At 44.2% G+C, this 18,310-nt stretch overlaps 1 protein-coding gene across 2 annotated transcripts in view; it reads right to left on the bottom strand.

Annotated features, from left to right (window-relative positions):
• LOC144511761 (tyrosine-protein phosphatase non-receptor type 22-like) overlaps positions 1 to 18,310 on the bottom strand; it is a 107,981-nt gene that overhangs the window by 63,209 nt on the left and 26,462 nt on the right. For both annotated transcript variants that reach the window (XM_078242012.1, XM_078242011.1), the window contains exons 3-7: positions 15,420 to 15,496; positions 12,653 to 12,748; positions 6,172 to 6,210; positions 4,318 to 4,389; positions 91 to 150 (exon numbers count right to left, since the gene is read on the bottom strand). In XM_078242012.1, coding sequence (XP_078098138.1) covers positions 91 to 150; positions 4,318 to 4,389; positions 6,172 to 6,210; positions 12,653 to 12,748; positions 15,420 to 15,496 — 344 coding nt within the window. The remainder of the gene's footprint in view (positions 1 to 90; positions 151 to 4,317; positions 4,390 to 6,171; positions 6,211 to 12,652; positions 12,749 to 15,419; positions 15,497 to 18,310) is intronic.

Genomic DNA, 18,310 nt, shown 5'->3' with positions numbered 1-18,310 from the left:
CTTAAGAATTAATAATGTCAGATTGATGGTGACCACTGTGTGTTTTTATCATAATAATTTAACCACAATTCCTTTAATCATATTACTTACATTTTGAAATTGAACTTTCAATGTTCTAATGATATATTCCGGTTTGGTCCTCTCTTCTTCCTGCAGAATGAGAGAGAGACTCTGAGTGAACATTAATAAAGTGAAGGGAACTGTTTAAGTTTACTTATTAGTGTCACAAGTAGGCCGACATTAACACTGCAATGAAGCTACTGTGAAAATCCACTAGTCGCCACACTCTGACTTTTGCTCAGGTACATGGAGGGAGAATTTAGCATGGCCAATGCACCTAACCAGCACGTCTTTTGACTGTGGGAGAAAACCGGAGCACCTGAAGGAACACAGACACAGGGAGAACATTCAGACTCCGCACAGTCAGTGACCCAAGCCAGGAATCGAACTGGCACTGTGAGGCAGCAGTGCTAACCACTGTGCTGCCTTGCCGCCCCATAGTTCCGCTGCCCTGCTCTTTCCCTGTAGTCCTGTACATCTTTCATTTTCATAATATTCATCCAGTTCCCCTTTTAAAATTCGAACATTCTAAAATTTTAATATGTGATATACCCTCCAGGAACATATCCAGAGTGGGGAACCCCATCAGTAAATATAAAGCTCAGTATTAAATAACTGTCTTCCTTTGTGCTTTTGTAAATATAATGGGCATTTTCATTACCTTTCCATTAACTGAGTATTCACAGCTTTCTGGGGTAGAGAATTCCAAAGATTCACAGCTCTCTAAGTAAAGCAACCTCTGCTTATCTCAGTCTTAAATGTCCGCCCCCTTTATCCTGAGACTGTGAACCCCATTGTAGACTCTCTAACCAGAGAAAACAGCCTCTCAGAATTGACCCTCAGAACTGATAAATTTCAATCAGTTAACCTCTCGTTCTTTTAAACTCTAGAGAATATCGGCTGATTCCACTAAATCTCTGCTCATGGGTCAACCCTCCCATCCCATGAGTCAATTCTATTAAGCTTGGTGGCATCCCCTCAAAGACAAGTATATCCTTCCCTAGGTGTGGATTTCAGGGCCGAAATTTCCCAACCATTCACGCCGGCGGGATTCTCTGGTCCCAAGTCTGAGTGCCAAACTCTCCGTCCTCGCTTGCAGTGCCGGCGGGGTCTGATCGGCCGGAGAATTCCGGCCCAGATCTGTAGACAGTACTCCAGCTGTAGTTTTACTAAAGCTGTACATAACTGCTAACTCTTATACTCCAACACCTTTACAATAAAGACGATAAACCATTGTTTCCTGATTGCAAGCAAAAACAAATTTCACAGAATCACAGAATCTTTTCAGTGCAGCAGGAGGCCATTTGGCCCATTGAGTTTGCACTGGCTCTCTGAAAGAGCATCCTACCCAGTTCCGCTACCTTGCACATTCTTTCTTTTCACGTAACAATCCAATTTGCTTTTGAATACCTCAATCGAACCTGCCTCACAGGAAGTTAATTCCAGACTCCAACCACCCTCCGGGCGAAAAAATATTTCCTCACATCACTTTTACTCCTATTGTCCATTATTTTGAATCTGTGTCCTCTAGTTCTTGATGCTCTCTTGAGTTTTTCATTACTTACCCTATCCCCTCAGGATCTTGAATATCTCCATCAAGTCTCCTCTCAGCCTTCTATTCTCCAAGGAAAAAAGACTCAACCTTTTCAATCGACCAAAGTTTGCAGATGACACCAAGATTGGTGGCATAGTGGACAGGGAAGAAGGCTATCTTGGATTGCACCAGCATCTTGATCAATTGGGCCAGTGGGCTGACGAATGGCAGATGGAGTTTAATTTAGATAAATGTGAGGTGATGCATTTTGGTAGATTGAACCAGGGCAGGACTTACTCAATTGGTCGGGCGTTGGGGAAAGTTACAGAACAAAGAGATCTAGGGGTACAGGTTCATAGCTCCTTGAAAGTGGAGTCACAGGTGGACAGAGTGGTGAAGTAGGCATTCAGCATGCTTGATTTCATTGATCAGAACATTGAATATAGGAGTTGGGAAGTCTCGTTGAAGTTGTACAAGATATTGGTAAGGTCACACTTGGAATACTATGTACAGCTCTGGTCACCCTATTATAGAAAGGATATTATTAAACTAGAAAGAGTGCAGAAGAGATTTACTAGGATGCTACCAGGACTTGATGGTTTGAGTTATAAGGAGAGGCTGGATAGACTGGGACTTTTTTCTCTGGAGCATAGGAGGCTGAGGGGCGATCTTCTTGAGGTCTATAAAATAATGAGGGGCATAGATCAGCTAGATAGTCAATATCTTTTCCCTCAGGGAGGGGAGTCTAAAACTAGAGGGCATAGGTTTAAGGTGAGAGGGGAGAGATACAAAAGGGTCCAGAGGGGCAATTTTTTCACACAGAGGGTGGTGAGTGTCTGGAACAAGCTGCCAGAGGTAGTCGTAGAGGCGGGTACAATTTTGTCTTTTAAAAAGCGTTTAGACAATTACATGGGTAAGATGGCTATAGTGGGATATGGGCCAAATGTGGGCAATTGGGACTAGCTTAGGGGTTTAAAAAAAAAAGGGCAGCATGGACAAGTTGGGCCGAAGGGCCTGTTTCCATGCTGTAAACCTCTGTGACTCTATGACTCTATCCCTATAGCTACAGTTGTTTATTCCTGGGATCATTCTGATGAATCACCTCTGTATTCTCTCCAGTGCCTTCAAATCCTTCCTCAAGTATGGCCCAGATATGGAGACAGTACTCCAGGTGAAGCCTAACTATGGGCGGCACGGTAGCACAGTGGTTAGCACTGCTGCTTCACAGCTCCAGGGACCTGGGTTCGATTCTCGGCTTGGGTCACTGTCTGTGTGGAGTTTTGTACATTCTCCTTGTGTCTGTGTGGGTTTCCTCCGGGTGCTCCGGTTTCCTCCCACAATCCAAAGATGTGCGGGTTAGGTTGATTGGCCTGCTAAAATTGCCCCTTAGTGTCCTGGGATGCGTAGATTAGAGGGATTAGCGGGTAAAATATGTAGGGGTAGGGCCTGGGTGGGATTGTGGTCGGTGCAGACTCATGGGCCGAATGGCCTCTTTCTGTACTGTAAGGTTTCGATGATTTCTATGAACTAGTGTCATATACAAGTTCAACATGACCTCCTTACTCTTGTACTCAATGCGCCTATTAATGAAACCCAATCTACTATATGCTTTATTAACTGCTCTCCCAACATGCCCTGCCATCTTCAAGATTCATTTACATATACACCAAGGTCCTACATATACACCAAGGTTATTTAGATTTTCCCCATTTATTCTATACTGTCTCTCCATATTCTTCTTGCCAAAACAAATCACCTCACACTCATTAGCTTTTGGACTTCTCCCCTGGTCCTTCTATATTCAGCCTGATTCTCAGTTGTGTTTGCTACCTGACATCTGTCGTACACGTACTTCTTCCTTCCATCTTCACCTCCATCTCTCCCGTCATCCAGATCCTCTGGGTTTATTTGTGCTTCTATTCCCCTTCAAGGAAATTTACCTTGACATCATCTGCAATACTATCTTTCTGAAGGTACTTCGTTGTTCAGCCACTGTCCTTTCTGCCAACATCTATAAGACCATAAGACTTAGGAGCAGAATTAGGCCACGCGGCCCATCGGGTCTGCTCCGCCATTCAATTATGGCTGATATTTTTCTCATCCCCATTCTCCTGCCTTTTCCCCATAACCCCTGATCCCCTTATTAATCAAGGACCTATCTATTCCTGTCTTAAAGATACTCAATGACCTGGCCTCCACAACTTTCTGTGGCAAAGAGTTCCACAGATTCACCACTCTCTGGCTGAAGAAATTCCTCCTCATCTCTGTTCTAAAGAATGGTCCCTTTAGTCTGAGGTTGTGCCCTCTGGTTATAGTTTTTGCTATTAGTGGAAACATCCTCTCCACGTCCACTCTATCCAGGCCTCGCTGTATCCTGTAAGTTTCAATGAGATCCCCCCTCATCCTTCTAAACTCCAACGAGTACAGACCCAGAGTCCTAGACTGTTCCTCATACGACAGGCAAATTGCCATTCTAAATCACTCGACTCAGATCCATTCTCATCCGATGAAAGTTGGTTTTCTCCCAATTAATTACTCCTATTAATTACCCCTGCTCCATATTGCTCCTGGCCCATTTCTACAGCCTACCAAAACCTTGTGATAGAATGGGCACTGCCCCCTAATGCTTTCTGACAGTCATCGAGAATATTATAAACAGGGAGCTGATAATATGGTGTTTCCATTCAGAGGGAAGAGAATTCACCCCTTGTTAAAATACTCACACAAATAACACAGAACGGCCCAGTTCGATATGGATCCTCTCCGGTGTCTGTCCAGTATTTCTCACATTTTTTCTAAAAAAAGTAAAGACAGACATAAGTCAGAGAAAATACAGCACAGGAGGCCGTTCAGCCCAAGGTGCCTGTGCTGGCCTCTTGAAAAGTTAACCAATTTGTCCTCTGCGCCTTTGCCACCCCCTGGAATTTATTTTCCCCATTCAAATATTTATCCAAGTCCCCTGTTTCTAACATTCTTTCAGGCAACACGTTCCAGACCATTAAACTCAGTGTGTAAAATATGAAGATTTTATGGCGCATTGGTAGTGTTCCCAGCCTCTGGAATAGAAGCTCAGGGTTCACATTCCGAATCAAGACTTGTTGGTCATGGAAGGTGTGGTCATGATGTGGTTCAATGGATGGATAATCAGCACAGGAATCCTTCCACCAATATTCTCCAGAAAGGGTAAAGTGTGTGTCAAGATGCACTTAAAAAACTCTGGGGGGGAATTTCTGCTCCTGTTTTTGGGGGGCAGGAATAGCCATGGGGCAGAGAATTGGACATGATCCCAAAATGGCTTTTACACCAACAAGATTTCCCCGATCGATTGTCTCCACCCACGGCCAATGACCTAACTGGAATCCCGACTCTTTATGGGTAGTGCCAGGGGTCAGTGCCAGGAGCCAATGCCGGGGACAGTGCCCAGACAGTGCCAGGAGGGGGTTCCATGGGGGTGGGAGGGGTGTGGTTCTGTTTTTGTGTGGGGGAGGTTTTCATTGTGTTGGTGTTGGGGGAGGTTCTAGTTCCATGGGAGAAGTGCCAGGGGAGTGGGGGAGGGGGGAAAGGAGGGCAGAGTTCCGTGCTGGGATGGGGAGGGTTGCATTGAGGTGGGGACCTTTCAATTTCTAATCTTTTACATCTGGGCGCACTTTAGAAGCAGCGCTCCAATATTTCAGAAACCTAAGTTGCTGGTGGGACAGACTCACTCAGAACCTGCCTTGTTAGCATGACGTCACGGGACCCGCCCTTTACATTTTATTTGTCCACCAATTTAAAAATACGACAGGAAAACCCACCAATGCTGCCGGTGTTCTACCCTTTGCTCCCCACCCCCCCAACCCCCAACCCCCGAGATGACACTTTGCCAAAAAAGTGGCAGAATTCCACCCTATGTAAAACAAATTCAACTCCCTACCCCTCTCTCTGATTCTTTTGTCATTGGAAGTATTTGTCCATTGGGGCACCGATCCTTATTCCTATTATATTGTCAAGACCTCTCATAATTTATTACATTGCTTCTTAACCTTCTCTGCTCTAAGGAGAATAATTCCAACTTCTCCAGTGTCTCCACATTAACTGAAGTCTCTCATCTCTCTGTTAACATTCTTGTAAATCAGCCGCACCCTCGCCACACTTCCTAAAGTCTGATGCTCAGGAGTGGGCACAGTGTTCCAGCTGAGGCCTCACTTCTTTGAATAATAAATCATACATTTTTTTCAATTGTTCAAAAGGCTAAAAGAATAGACATGTGTATGTGTCTGTGTCTGCGTGTGTATGTCTGCGTGTGTGTGTGTGTGTGTGTAAGTTTTTAACTTTCAAAGTTTATTTTATTATCACATGTAGGCTTACATTAACACTGCAATGAAGTTACTGTGAAAATCCCCTAGTCACCACACTCCGGTGCCTGTTCGGGTACACTGAGGGAGAATTTAGCACGGCCAATGCACCCTAACCAGCACGTCTTTGGGAATGTGGGAGCGCCCGGAGAAAACGCACGCAGACACGGGGAGAACGTACAGACTCCGCACAGGGATGGGGGTTTGGGCAGTGGTGGGACACAGTGTGCAATGCCAACTTACCCGTCCCATTTCAAACTCTCGACAAGCCATGACGACCACCTGACAGAGCAAAGGAAAAACAAACACATCAAAGTGACAGTTTCTAATATTGGGCTCCAATCTTTAGACATGCATCAGCTGCCAACGTGGAGTTAAAAGAAGTAAAAGTTTCTGTAATATATATATTGTTTTGAATCCATTCACAGGATGTGGGCATCACCAGCTGTGCCAGAATTTATTGCCCATCCCCAATTGCCCTTGAACTGAGTGACTTACTATATTTCAGAGGGTAGTTAAGAGTCAACCACATTGCTGGCCAGACCAGGTAAGGATGGCAGATTTCCTTCCCTAAAGGACATTAGTGACCTAAATGGATTTTTATGATGGTTTCATGGTCATTTAATTCCAGATTTATTTTTATTGAATTCAAATTTCGACATCTGCCGTAATGGGATTTGAACCTGTGTCACCAAGGCAATACTCTGGGTCTCTAGATTGCTAGCCCAGTGACAATACCACTGTGCCATTGTCTCCCCAGTAAAGGAAAACAATCTCTAAGGGGATGAGGCAAAAGAGCAATTGGAAGGAACATTTTGGGCTCTCAATACGTTTCAGAATGCTTCTAAATTTGGAAATATGTTGCAAAGGAAAAGGTTTGTAGGGAGCGTCATTGTGAAGTATGGGGTCATAGTGGCTGAAGGCAATGGTTGTTTGTGGGGGTGGGAGGGGATGGGGGGGAGAAGAGAGGTGGATTGTACAGATAAAAATCAAAGGAGCAAAGGGGGAATTGGGACAAATCTGAGGGAGGGAGTCGAGGCTATGAATGTGTAGGTGAAAATTTTGGAATTGATGCACTGAGGGCTGGACAGCTAATGGAGATCATTAGAAATAGGATAACAGAGTGTGTAGGATTTAATATTGGACTACTGGACAAGGTGCAAATAGAGTGGAGATTTCCTGTGGTTAGATCAAGAGCAAATTGTGAACGAATCAATTCTGGAGATAACAAAGGTATGAAAGAGGCCTTTAGTGTCACAGGGAACAATTCACAGAAGGACAGCATTATTTGAGAAGGGTGTGGGATGGATGAAGGCTTCTGTGCAAAGCTGAGAATTGAATGGAACATGAATGGTCCACACTTGTGGCCTCAGCCTGATCAAGTCTTGATATAAATTTATATTTTTATTTATCACTCCAGAGGGTAAAAATTACAGTCAGTGCAAACAGGTGCACCCAAGCTACGAAGTGTTCATGTAAAGTCTGGACCTGACACGTGATTAGGGGTTGGGGAACATCTGATGGGGCCTGAGTTGATCAACCATAATGTTTTTTTTGATTTATTGTCACATGTGAAAAGTATTGTTTCTTGCATGCTATATAAAGCCAACTGTTCATAGAGTATGTAGGGGAGAAGAAAATGAGACTGTGCAGAATGTAATGTTGCAGTCATAGCTAGGATGTGGAGAAAGATTAACCAAATATATGGTAGGTCCATTCAAAAGTTTAATGGCAGCAGGGAAGAAGCTGTTCTTGAGTCATGCCCTCAGACTTTTGTATTTTTTCCCCAATGGAGGAAGATGGAAGAGAGAATGTCTGGGTGCATGAGGTCCTTGATTATGCTGGCTGCTTTTCTGAGGCAGTGGGAAGTATAGACAGTGTCAATGGATGGGAGGCTGGTTTGCGTGATGGATTGGGCTACATTCATGACCCTTCAGAGTTTCTTGCGATCTTGGTCAGAGCAGGAGCCATACCAAGCTGTGATACATCCGGAAAGAATGCTTTCTGTGGTGCATCTGTAAAAGTTGGTGAGAGTTGTAGCGGACATGTTGAATTTCCTTAGCTTCCTGATAAAGTAGAGGCATGGGTGGGCTTTCTTCACTGTAGTGTTGGAGTGGAGTGACCAGGACTAGTTGTGACTACACAAAACCTGAAGCTCTTGGCCATTTCCACTTCATCCCCGTTGATGTAGACAGGGGCATGTCCACCACTACGCTTCCTGAAGTAGATGTCTATCTCCTTTGTTTTACTGACGTTGAGAGAGAGATGGGCTGAATGGCCTCCTCCTGTTTCAACAACTTCGAACTTGTCGGCAGTGAGCTGAAGAAAGTTTTGACTTGTCTCCAATAATCTGGAACTTGGAGTCATGGTGTCGAGGTTGATGCGAGAAAGTTAAAATTTCCTTACGGAAACTGATCCCATGCCATGGTTGAGGTCACTGGGAGGTGGTCATTCCCCTATGGACTTTGGGTTTAGATATGAACAACAAAGGGATAATTCCGCAAACTCTCACTGGTGACATGGAGCCTCGATGGGTTAGTGTGATGGAGGTTCGGCCTGATTCTGCAACTCACCCACTGTTAGCAAGCCCTGTACTGGCAATGACATCTCAGGAAATTACACATTTACAGTTTGTCAGTCATACTAGCAATTTACTTTAACTTCCAAGATTTTCCTGTATAAATAGTAAGGAAGTTCAGCAAAATTATAAAAAGGGGAAGAACTCTGTTTATTTTATTCATTTTTGGAATGTGGGCATCACTGGTAATATTGGTATTTATTATCATTGTTTCACTTCCTGCACCCAGTGGTACACAAAGCAGACTTTCGTCTGTTTTCAGAGTGAGGTTTTTTTCCTGGAACAAGTCGCTGGTCTGTCACGAGAGGCTTATAGCTCGAGTGGTGCCACTCTTCGTCAAGTGTGGCTGACCAGAAGTCTCTCCTGCTCTTACCGCCAGCCATTGGCGTGTTTGGAAGGATTTACAGGTTGACACACTCAACTTGTTTGACTGCGTTATTGACGCAGCTTTCTTGGCCATTAAGTCCTGAGGTGGGACTCGAACCTGGAGCTTCTGGCTCAGAGACAGGGGCACTACCCACTGCGCCACAATACTGGCATTTATTGCCCATCCTTAATTGACCTGATAAAGTGGCGTTGAGTTGCTTTCTTTTTGAAACGGTGATAAAGATTTGATACAACTAAGTAGCTTAGCAGGCCATTTCAGAGGGTGGTTAAAAGTCAACCATGTTGATGTGGGACTGGAGTCATGTACAGGACAGACTGGATGAAGGCTTTCTCAGGAGGCTAAGGAAATTTGGCATTCCTGCTACGACTCTCACTAATTTTTATAGATGCATAGGAAACATCCTTTCTGGATGTATCACAGCCTGGTATGGCTCCTGCTCTGACCAAGACCACAAGAACCAACTAAGAGTTGTAAACGTAGCCCAATCCATCACGCAAACCAGCCGCCTATCCATTGACTCTGTCCACACTTCCCGCTGTCTCGGAAAAGTAGCCAGTATAATCAATTACCCCAAGAACCCCGGACATTCTCTCTTCCACCTTCTTCCATTGGGAAAAAGATACAAAAGTCAGAGATCACATACCTACCGACTCCTGAACAGCTTCTTCCTTGCTGCCGTCAGACTTTTGAATGGACCTACCTTGCATTAAGTTGATCTTTCTCTACACCCGAGCTATGACTGTAACACTACATTCTGCAGTCTCTCCGTTCCTTCTCCCCTATGTACTCTATGAACAGTATGCTTTGTTTGTATAACACACAAGAAACAATACTTTTCACTGTATACTAATACACGTGACAATAATAAATCAAATCAAACCAAAGACAACAGGTTTCCTTCCCTAAAGGATGTTAGTGACCCACATGAGATTTTACAAAAATCCAATAGCTTCATGGTCACTTCACCTGCGACCAATTCTTTATTTCCTGATTTTCTAAAAGTAAGTTGAGTTGTGAAAGTGGGCTCTGGGTTACTGCACAGTGTTGCAAAAAGGGTTAAATTATCATTTGAATTTCTTGCTTTTAAACCTCAAAACCAGGAACAAAGAATGTGGAAGCTCCATTAAAAGGGGAATAAATGCTGGCCTAGCCAGTGACGCCTACATCCTCCATCCTACAGTGACGTCTACATCCGTACCAACAAATTAAAAAAAGAGAAGTTGTGGAATTGGCTACCATCACTTCTGCCAAAACTTTTTTCCTGACAGGCTCATGTCCTGAACATTCTGCAAATTCATTGCACTTTTTAATAAAAACAATTCTATTTGTAGTTCCGTAAATGAAAACATCATAACATTTATCATACTGTCCATGTAATAAGCAGCAAACCATGATACAAAAACATACAGGGGAAGGGTTCCTCTTTAACTGCTCCTTGCCCAGTTTCATCAATTTGTGCAGCAACTTGCAATGCTTTGACATGCATTGACCAATTGGCACAGTGGCTGGAGACTTTTCACTGTCATTTCTCAACTGTGCATCTGGACAAAGATCTCAGTTCTGACTCATCTTGCAAGACTTCCAGAAACTCAGATCTAATCATAGAACATAGAACATAGAAAGCCACAGCACAAACAGGCCCTTCGGCCCACAAGTTGCGCTGATCATATCCCTACCTCTAGGCCTATCTATAGCCCTCAATCCCATTAAATCCCATGTACTCATCCAGAAGTCCATAAAGCAACAAAACGGTGGCACAGTGGTTAGCACTGCTACCTCACAGCGCCAAGGACCTGGGTTTGATTCCCGGCTTAGGTCACTCTCTGTGTGGAGTTTGCACATTCTCCCCGTGCCTGTGTGGGTTTCCTCCGGGTGCTCCGGTTTCCTCCCACAATCCAAAAATGTGCAGGTTAGGTTGATTGGCCATCGTAAATTGCCCATAGTGTCAGGAAGATTAGCTAGGGGTTAAGGGGATTGGGATTGTGGTTGGTGCAGACTCGATGGGCTGAATGGCCTCCTTCTGGACTGGAGGGATTCTATGAAGAAATTGCTTCATTTTACGTTGCGAATTGTGTTCAGAACACAACAGAATTATCCCATACCAAGTAAAGTCCCAGCAAGTGTTGGAGTTCATTTTTATGAAGTTTGTACAGATTCCTGACTTTGCGATTTGTTCATAAGCTTTAAATAAAAGAGCCAATAAACCCTCACACAGACTCGGCCCTGTGGAGGTAGGTTAGGCCGGTGATTATAGTGGCATTATAGATTCATCTTGCACAGAATGAGGCAATTTAGCCCATCATGCATGTGTTAGCTCTTTGAACGAGTTATCCAGTTAGCCCCACTCTGCAAGCTCTTACCCCACAGCCCTGCAATCCTTTTTAAGTTTATTTATTTGTGTCACAAATAGGCTTACATTAACACTGCAATGAAGTTACTATGAAAATCTCCTAGTCGCTACATTCTGGCGCCTGTTCGGGTACACTGAGGGAGAATTTAGCGTGGCCAATCCACCTAACAGCACACCTTCCGGATTGTGGGAGGAAACTGGAGCAACCGGAGGAAACCCATGCAGACACTGGGAGAACGTGCAAACTCCACACAGACCCAGGCCGGGAACCAAACCAGTGTCCCTGGCGCAGTGAGGCAGCAGTGCTAACCACTGTGCCATCGTGTCACCCTTTGGACTGTTGTTGAATTAATAATCTGGACATGAATTCAAATCCCATCAATGCAGCTTGAGAATGTGAATTCAGTTTTAAAAAAAATATCTCAAAATAGGGAACTGGTATCAGAAAAAGTAAGAAGTCTCACAACACCAGGTTAAAGTCCAACAGGTTTATTTGGTAGCAAAAGCCACTAGCTTTCGGAGCGCTGCTCCTTCGTCAGATAAGTGGGAGTTCTGTTCACAGAAAAAGTGACCAGTGTATCTGTCAGTGTATCATAAAACCCCAACCCGTTCACCAACATCTTTTAAGGAGGGGGTTCACCCTGACTTCAGACACACACCAACACAACTAACCTTTAACTACTCTCGGAAATGCCTCAGTAACTAACTAGGTGAATCAATTCATTGCAACTAGGGAAGGGCAATAAACGCAGACCTTGCCAGAGAATTAATTCTAATTAAAGAATCCTCAATATTCAAAATTACACAATAAAAACTAGCATTTACCTTAAACCACAGTTATATTTCTAACATTCTGATGAAAGATCATTGACCTCAAACTTTAACTCATAGAATTCCATAGAATCCCAACAGTGCAGAAGGAGGCCATTCGGCCCATCGGGTCTGCACAGACAGCAGTCCACCCAGGCCCTACCCCTGTTATCCCACATATTTACCCCACTAATCTACGCATCCTGGGACACTAAGAGGCAATTTAGCATGGCCAATCAACCTAACCCTCACATCTTTGGACTGTGGGAGGAAACCGGAGCACCCGGGGAAACCCACGCAGACACGGGGAGAACGTGCAAACTCCACACAGACAGTGACCCAAGCCGGGAATACGAACCCAAGTCCCTGGAGCTGTGAGGGAACAGTGCTAACCACTGTGCCACCGTGCTGCCCTTATAACTCCGTCTCTTTCTTACTGGGGACTCTTTCCTCTTTTTGATTTTAGATTCCCAGCATTTGGAGTATTTTGCTTTCATTGAGAACTGCAATATTGTTTAATCACGATATTTTGCTTGAAGTTTACAAATTTTAGACAGTATGGAATTCAAGAATTAGATTGAACAAATATAAAACTTACCAGGACATTATACTCCCACAGCATTCTCCAGAAGTCCGACACTGTATGGGGCAAAGGACCTTGCGTTGCTATGTAGGCTTTTGGTCCGTACACTCCCTGAGACAAAAATATTTAGAAATGCTGCCCATATTAAATTGGCTGTTGTAAAACATGCTTTATCAAAAGAACTACAAGTCACGGAATTTATCATAGCAAAGGACGTATTTTGCTAGCTATCTAGTTCGAGGTGTGGTGATCTATTCTGAGGTTTGTAGTGAGGTGAATGTTAGCCTGGCTCAGCCAGCACCACTTGCTCCTCAGAGTTAGAAGGTTGTGAGTTTTTGGTCCTTTTCCAACAGGTAACCAAGAGGTGTACAAAGTATGGAGAAAATCCTTAACGTAACACTGGAAAGCGATCTTCATTATCAGATACGATGGCTTTCACATGATGTGCCATGAACTCCATTAATCTCTCTTTGAATTACTGCATACTGTTGTTTTATCTCTTTATTTCTCAATTTTTTCCAGTTTATCATCCTTAGCTCTACTTTTATTCCCTTACTGTTGGCTTCTAGTCCAGTCTATTACTTTGATCTTATTACTACTACCTTTGTCTTTCTATCTTTGTCTTATAAATGTTATAATATTATGATCGCTATTACCAGATGCTCCCCTTCTCTTATCTGCTCTGGTTCATTTTCCATTACCAGGTCCGACAATGTTTATTTTCTTGTTGGGCTTCTTACGTATTGGGTAAAAGTTTAAAGCTTATTTATTAGTCACAAGTAAGGCTTACATTAACACTGCAATGAAGTTACTGTAAAATTCCCCTAGTCGCCACAGTCCGGTGCCTGTTTGGGTCAATGCACCTAACCAGCACGTCTTTCGGACTGTGGGAGGAAACTGGAGCACCCGGAGGAAACCCACGCAGACAGTGACCCAAGCCGGGAATGGAACCGGTGTCCCTGGCGCTGTGAAGCAGCAGTGCTAACCGCTGTGCTACTGTGCCATCTTATACACAATGCAAAAACTCCATCCCTTTCTCCGCTGTCACTCCTTCTCTCCAACAGTTTATCTGTGGTTAGTTGAAACCTCCAATGATTCTGATTCTATGATGTTTCCTCATGTCATATTTTCCTACAAATTTCTCCCTCCATAATCTTTCCACCAATTGGTTGTCTGCAATGAATCTGTAGCTGTGAGGGACAGCTCGGTGGATAGGATATTGGTATGTAGATAGGCTGGAAAATTGGGCGGGGATCCTGGATTCAGGATTCAATCCTGGACCGGGGAGCGGCGCGGGCTTGGAGGGCCGAAGGGCCTGTTCCTGTGCTGTATTGTTCTTTGTTCTTTCTTTGTTCTTTGTGTGAATGATCCTTTCTTAACCTTTATCTTAATCCATTTGGATTCTGTCTCTATATCTTTGTTAGTTAAGTTCATTCTGCTACATCCATTTTATTATTTCTGATTAAGTTACCCCATGCCCTACTCTAGACTGCAATAATTAACTGCCAATCCTGTCCTGTCTTTTTTTTACTCATTCATGGGGTGTGGGCTTTGCTGGCCAGCATTTATTACCCATCCCGGAGGGCATTTAGGATTCAACCACATTGCTGCGGCTCTAGAGTCACATTCAGGCCAGACCAGTAAGGACGGCAGATTTCCTTCCCTAAATGACATTAGTGAACCAGAGGGGTTTTTACAACAATCGACAATGGTTACATGATCATCAGTAGACTTTTAATTTCAGATTTTTATTGAGTTCAAATTTTGCCATCTGATGTGGTGGGAACTCAGGCCCTCAGAGAATTGCCCTGGATCTCTGGATTACTAGTCCACCAACAATACCACTATGCCACTGTCTCTACCTTTATGTTTCCTCATTTCTAATTATTGTCTCTAGTGTATTGTTGCAACTCATGAAATCAAGGAATGATACAGCGCAGAAGGAGGCCATTTGGCCCATCATGCCTGTGCCAGTAATTTGGTAGATGTGTCCACTTAGTCCTACTCCCTTGCTTTCTCCCTATAGCCCTGCAACAAAAGTTAAAGTTTATTTATTTGTTACAAGTAGGCTTACATTAACACTGCAATAAAGTTACTGTGAAAATCCTCTAGTTGCTGCACTCCGGCACCTGTTCGGGTACACTGAGGGAGAATTTAGCATGGCCAATGTGCTTAACCAACACGTCTTTCAGACTGTGGGAGGAAACCGGAGCACCCGGAGGAAACCCACACAGACATGGGGAGAATGTGCAGATTCCACACAGACGGTGACCCAAGCCAGGAATCGAACCCAGGTCCCTGGAGCTTTGAGGCAGCAGTGCTAACCACTGTGCCACCCTGCCTGCCCTTAACCATTTTCCTTTCAAATGTTTATTCCAATTCTACTGAGAAAGTTACTATTGCATTTTCTTCCACCACTCTTTCAGGCAGTGCATTCTGGGCCACAACAACTCACTGAGTAAGGTAATGTTTCCTGATGTCACCGTGTGCTCATTTGCCAATTGTCTTGAATTTATACCTTCTGTTTGCCAAGCTCAGCCACTGAAAAATGTCTCTCTTTAATTACTCGATCAAAACAGTTCACAGTTTTGAACAACTCTTGTTAAATCTCCTCTTAACTTTCTCTGCGGTAAAAAGAACCTTGGTTTTTCCAGACTTTGTTACTTTCACCTGCGGGTGAAAAACACCTTTCCCCTCCCCCAACTATAGCGACATTGGCGATGGTTTCAACTGAAAGGCGCTGGCTATTTTACAGCACTATTTCCATTTAGAAAATGCATACCTTGATAAAACTTGCATTGATATAATCAGAATCACTGTCGGAAATTATCAGTGACAGCTGCACTCGGCTGTGATCAACTGAAAAACAAAATGCAAATCATACGCACACACCCAACACACATTTTCCATTTCCTTGCTATGCCCATTGAGCTAAGAGGAGCTAAGCGACTTATTTAACACAGAGACTGCTGTTGTTTCCATCAACTTGGCAATTTCAGAAATTTAAAATCAGTGAACCAATGACTATGTACCCAGGGTCGCATGAAATAGATTATCCAACAGCATAAAGCTTTTGGAATGGAGTAGAATCATCTCCTGAAAGGGCTCCGAAGGCAGACATGATGCTTGGACAATAAGTTCCCATCTGGAGTCTGGTGAACAGGTTATTGCAGAGTTGAGTATGCATTTTGGTAGATTGAACCAGGGCAGGACTTAATCAGTTAATGGGAGGGCATTGGGGAGAGTTACAGAACAAAAAGATCTAGGGGTACAGGTTCAAAGCTCCTTGAAAGTGGAGTCACAGATGGGCAGAATGGTGAAGAAGGTATTCGGCATGCTTGGTTTCATTGGTCAGAACAATGAATACAGGAGTTGGCATGTCTTGTTGGAAGTTGTACAAGACATTAGTAAGGCCACACTTGGAATACTGTGTACAGTTCTGGTCACCCTATTATAGAAAGGACATTATTAAAATAGAAAGAGTGCAGAAAATATTTACTGGGATGCTACCAGGACCTGATGGTGTGAGGTATAAGGAGAGGCTGGATAGACTGGGACTTTTTTCTCTGGAGTGTAGGAGGCTGAGGGGCGATCTTATAGAGGTCTATAAAATAATGAGGGGCATAGATCAGCTAGATAGTCAATATCTTTTCCCAAAGGTAGGGGAGTCTAAAACTAGAGGGCATAGGTTTAAGGTGAGAGGGGAGAGATACAAAAGGGTCCAGAGGGGCAATTCTTTCACACAGAGGGTGGTGAGTGTCTGGGACAAGCTGCCAGAGGTAGTAGTAGAGGCGGGTACAATTTTGTCTTTTAAAAAGTATTTAGACAGTTACATGGGTACGATGGGTATCGAGGGATATGGGCCAAATGCGGGCAATTGGGATTAGCTTAGGGGTTTAAAAAAAAGGGCAGCATGGACAAGTTGGGCCGAAAGGCCTGTTTTCATGCTGTAAACCTCTATGACTCTATGAGCCTTCCACAATCTGCACCCACGGCTCTTTGTTACAATGTCATAGAAACACAGGCTAGACAATGAAAGACCAGACTCCATCTCGTTCACCTTCCACCATTCTGGTAGTCACATGACTTTTTTCTTATTCATTCATGGGAAGTGGGCGTCACTGGCTAGGCCAGCATTTATTGCCCATCCCTAATTGCCCTTGAGAAGGTAGCGGTGAGCTGCTTTCTTGAACAATTGCAGTTTATATGGTGTAGATGTACCCACGGTGCTGTTCGGGAAGGAGTTCCAGGATTTTGACCAGCGACAGTGAAGGAACGGCGATGTATTTCCAAATTAGGGTGGTGAGTGACTTGAAGGGGAACTTTCAGGTGGTGGTGTTCATAGGTATCTGCTGCCCTAGGTACTTCTAGGTGGTAGTGATCAAGGGTTTGAAAGGTGCTCTCTAAAGAGCCTTGGTGCGTTCCTGCACAGCATCTTGTAGATGGTACACACTGCTGTCACTGTGTTGATGGTGGAGGAAGTGAATGTTTGTGGATGTGTTGCCATTCAAGCGGGCTGCTTTGCCCTGGATGGTGTGGAGCTCTTTGAGTGTTGCTTAAGCTGCACTCATCCTGGGCAGTGGAGTTTTCCATGACAATCCTGACTTGTGCCTTGCAGATGATGGACAGGCTTTGGAGAGTCAGGAGGTGAGTTCCTCGCCGCAGGATTCCTAGCCTCTGACCTGCTCTTGTAGTCACAGTATTTATATGGCTAAGCCAGTTCAGTTTCCAGACAACAGTAATCTTTAGGATGTTGATAGTGGGGGATTCAGTGATGATAATGCCATTGAATGTCAAGAGGTGATGGTTAAATACTCTCTTGTCAGAGATGGTCATTGTCTGGCACTTGTTTGGCACAAATGTTATTTGCCACTTGTCAGCCCAAGCCAATGATCATAGAATCCATACAGTGCAGAAGAGGCTATTTGGCCCATCGAGTCTGCACTGACCACATCCCACCCAGCCCCTATTCCCATAACCCCACACATTTACCCTGTTTATCCCTCTGCCACTAGGGTCAACTTAGCATGGCCAATCAACCTAACCCACACAACTTTGGACTGTGGGAGGAAACCAGAGCACCCGGAGGAAACCCACGCAGACACGGGGAGAATGTGCAAACTCCACACTGACAGTGACCCAAGGCCGGAATTGAACCTGGGTCCCTGGTGCTGGGAGACAGCAATGCTAACCGCTGTGCCACCGTGCCACCCCAAATGATACTGCAGGTATTGACTAATCACAGTGATCAAACTCTATCAATGAGTCTCCAACAGATCCAGAGATGAGGTGATGAGAGACCCCAGTGGGGGAGAGCTTTGGCGCTCAGCCAAAACTCCATTCACTGCAGCGGGACTGGAAATTCCCAGCATGGGAGAGTTCCAGCCCGTAGGTCTAAAGTCATCTGTTCCTCTCGCGCACGTTACACTCACTGCACGTCATGTCTCGAAGTGTTCAGGTACTGGGGCCCCAAGTATTATTTTCTGAAAGAAATCGGTCTAATCTGTATTTGAGTCTGTATTAACTGCTTCCAGCATTTCCCCGATCCATTGGTTGATCACTTACTCACACAAATTAATTTATAATTTAACCCCTTCAGACCCAGTGTTATCTGGGTCCACTGCTTGTTATCTAGTCCCTTTAGAATCTTAAAAATAACATTTAGCTGGCCTC

Source organism: Mustelus asterias, chromosome 25 (genome assembly GCF_964213995.1).
Source record: "Mustelus asterias chromosome 25, sMusAst1.hap1.1, whole genome shotgun sequence".
NCBI lineage: Eukaryota > Metazoa > Chordata > Chondrichthyes > Carcharhiniformes > Triakidae > Mustelus > Mustelus asterias.
This window is presented reverse-complemented; position numbering and strand designations above follow the sequence as displayed.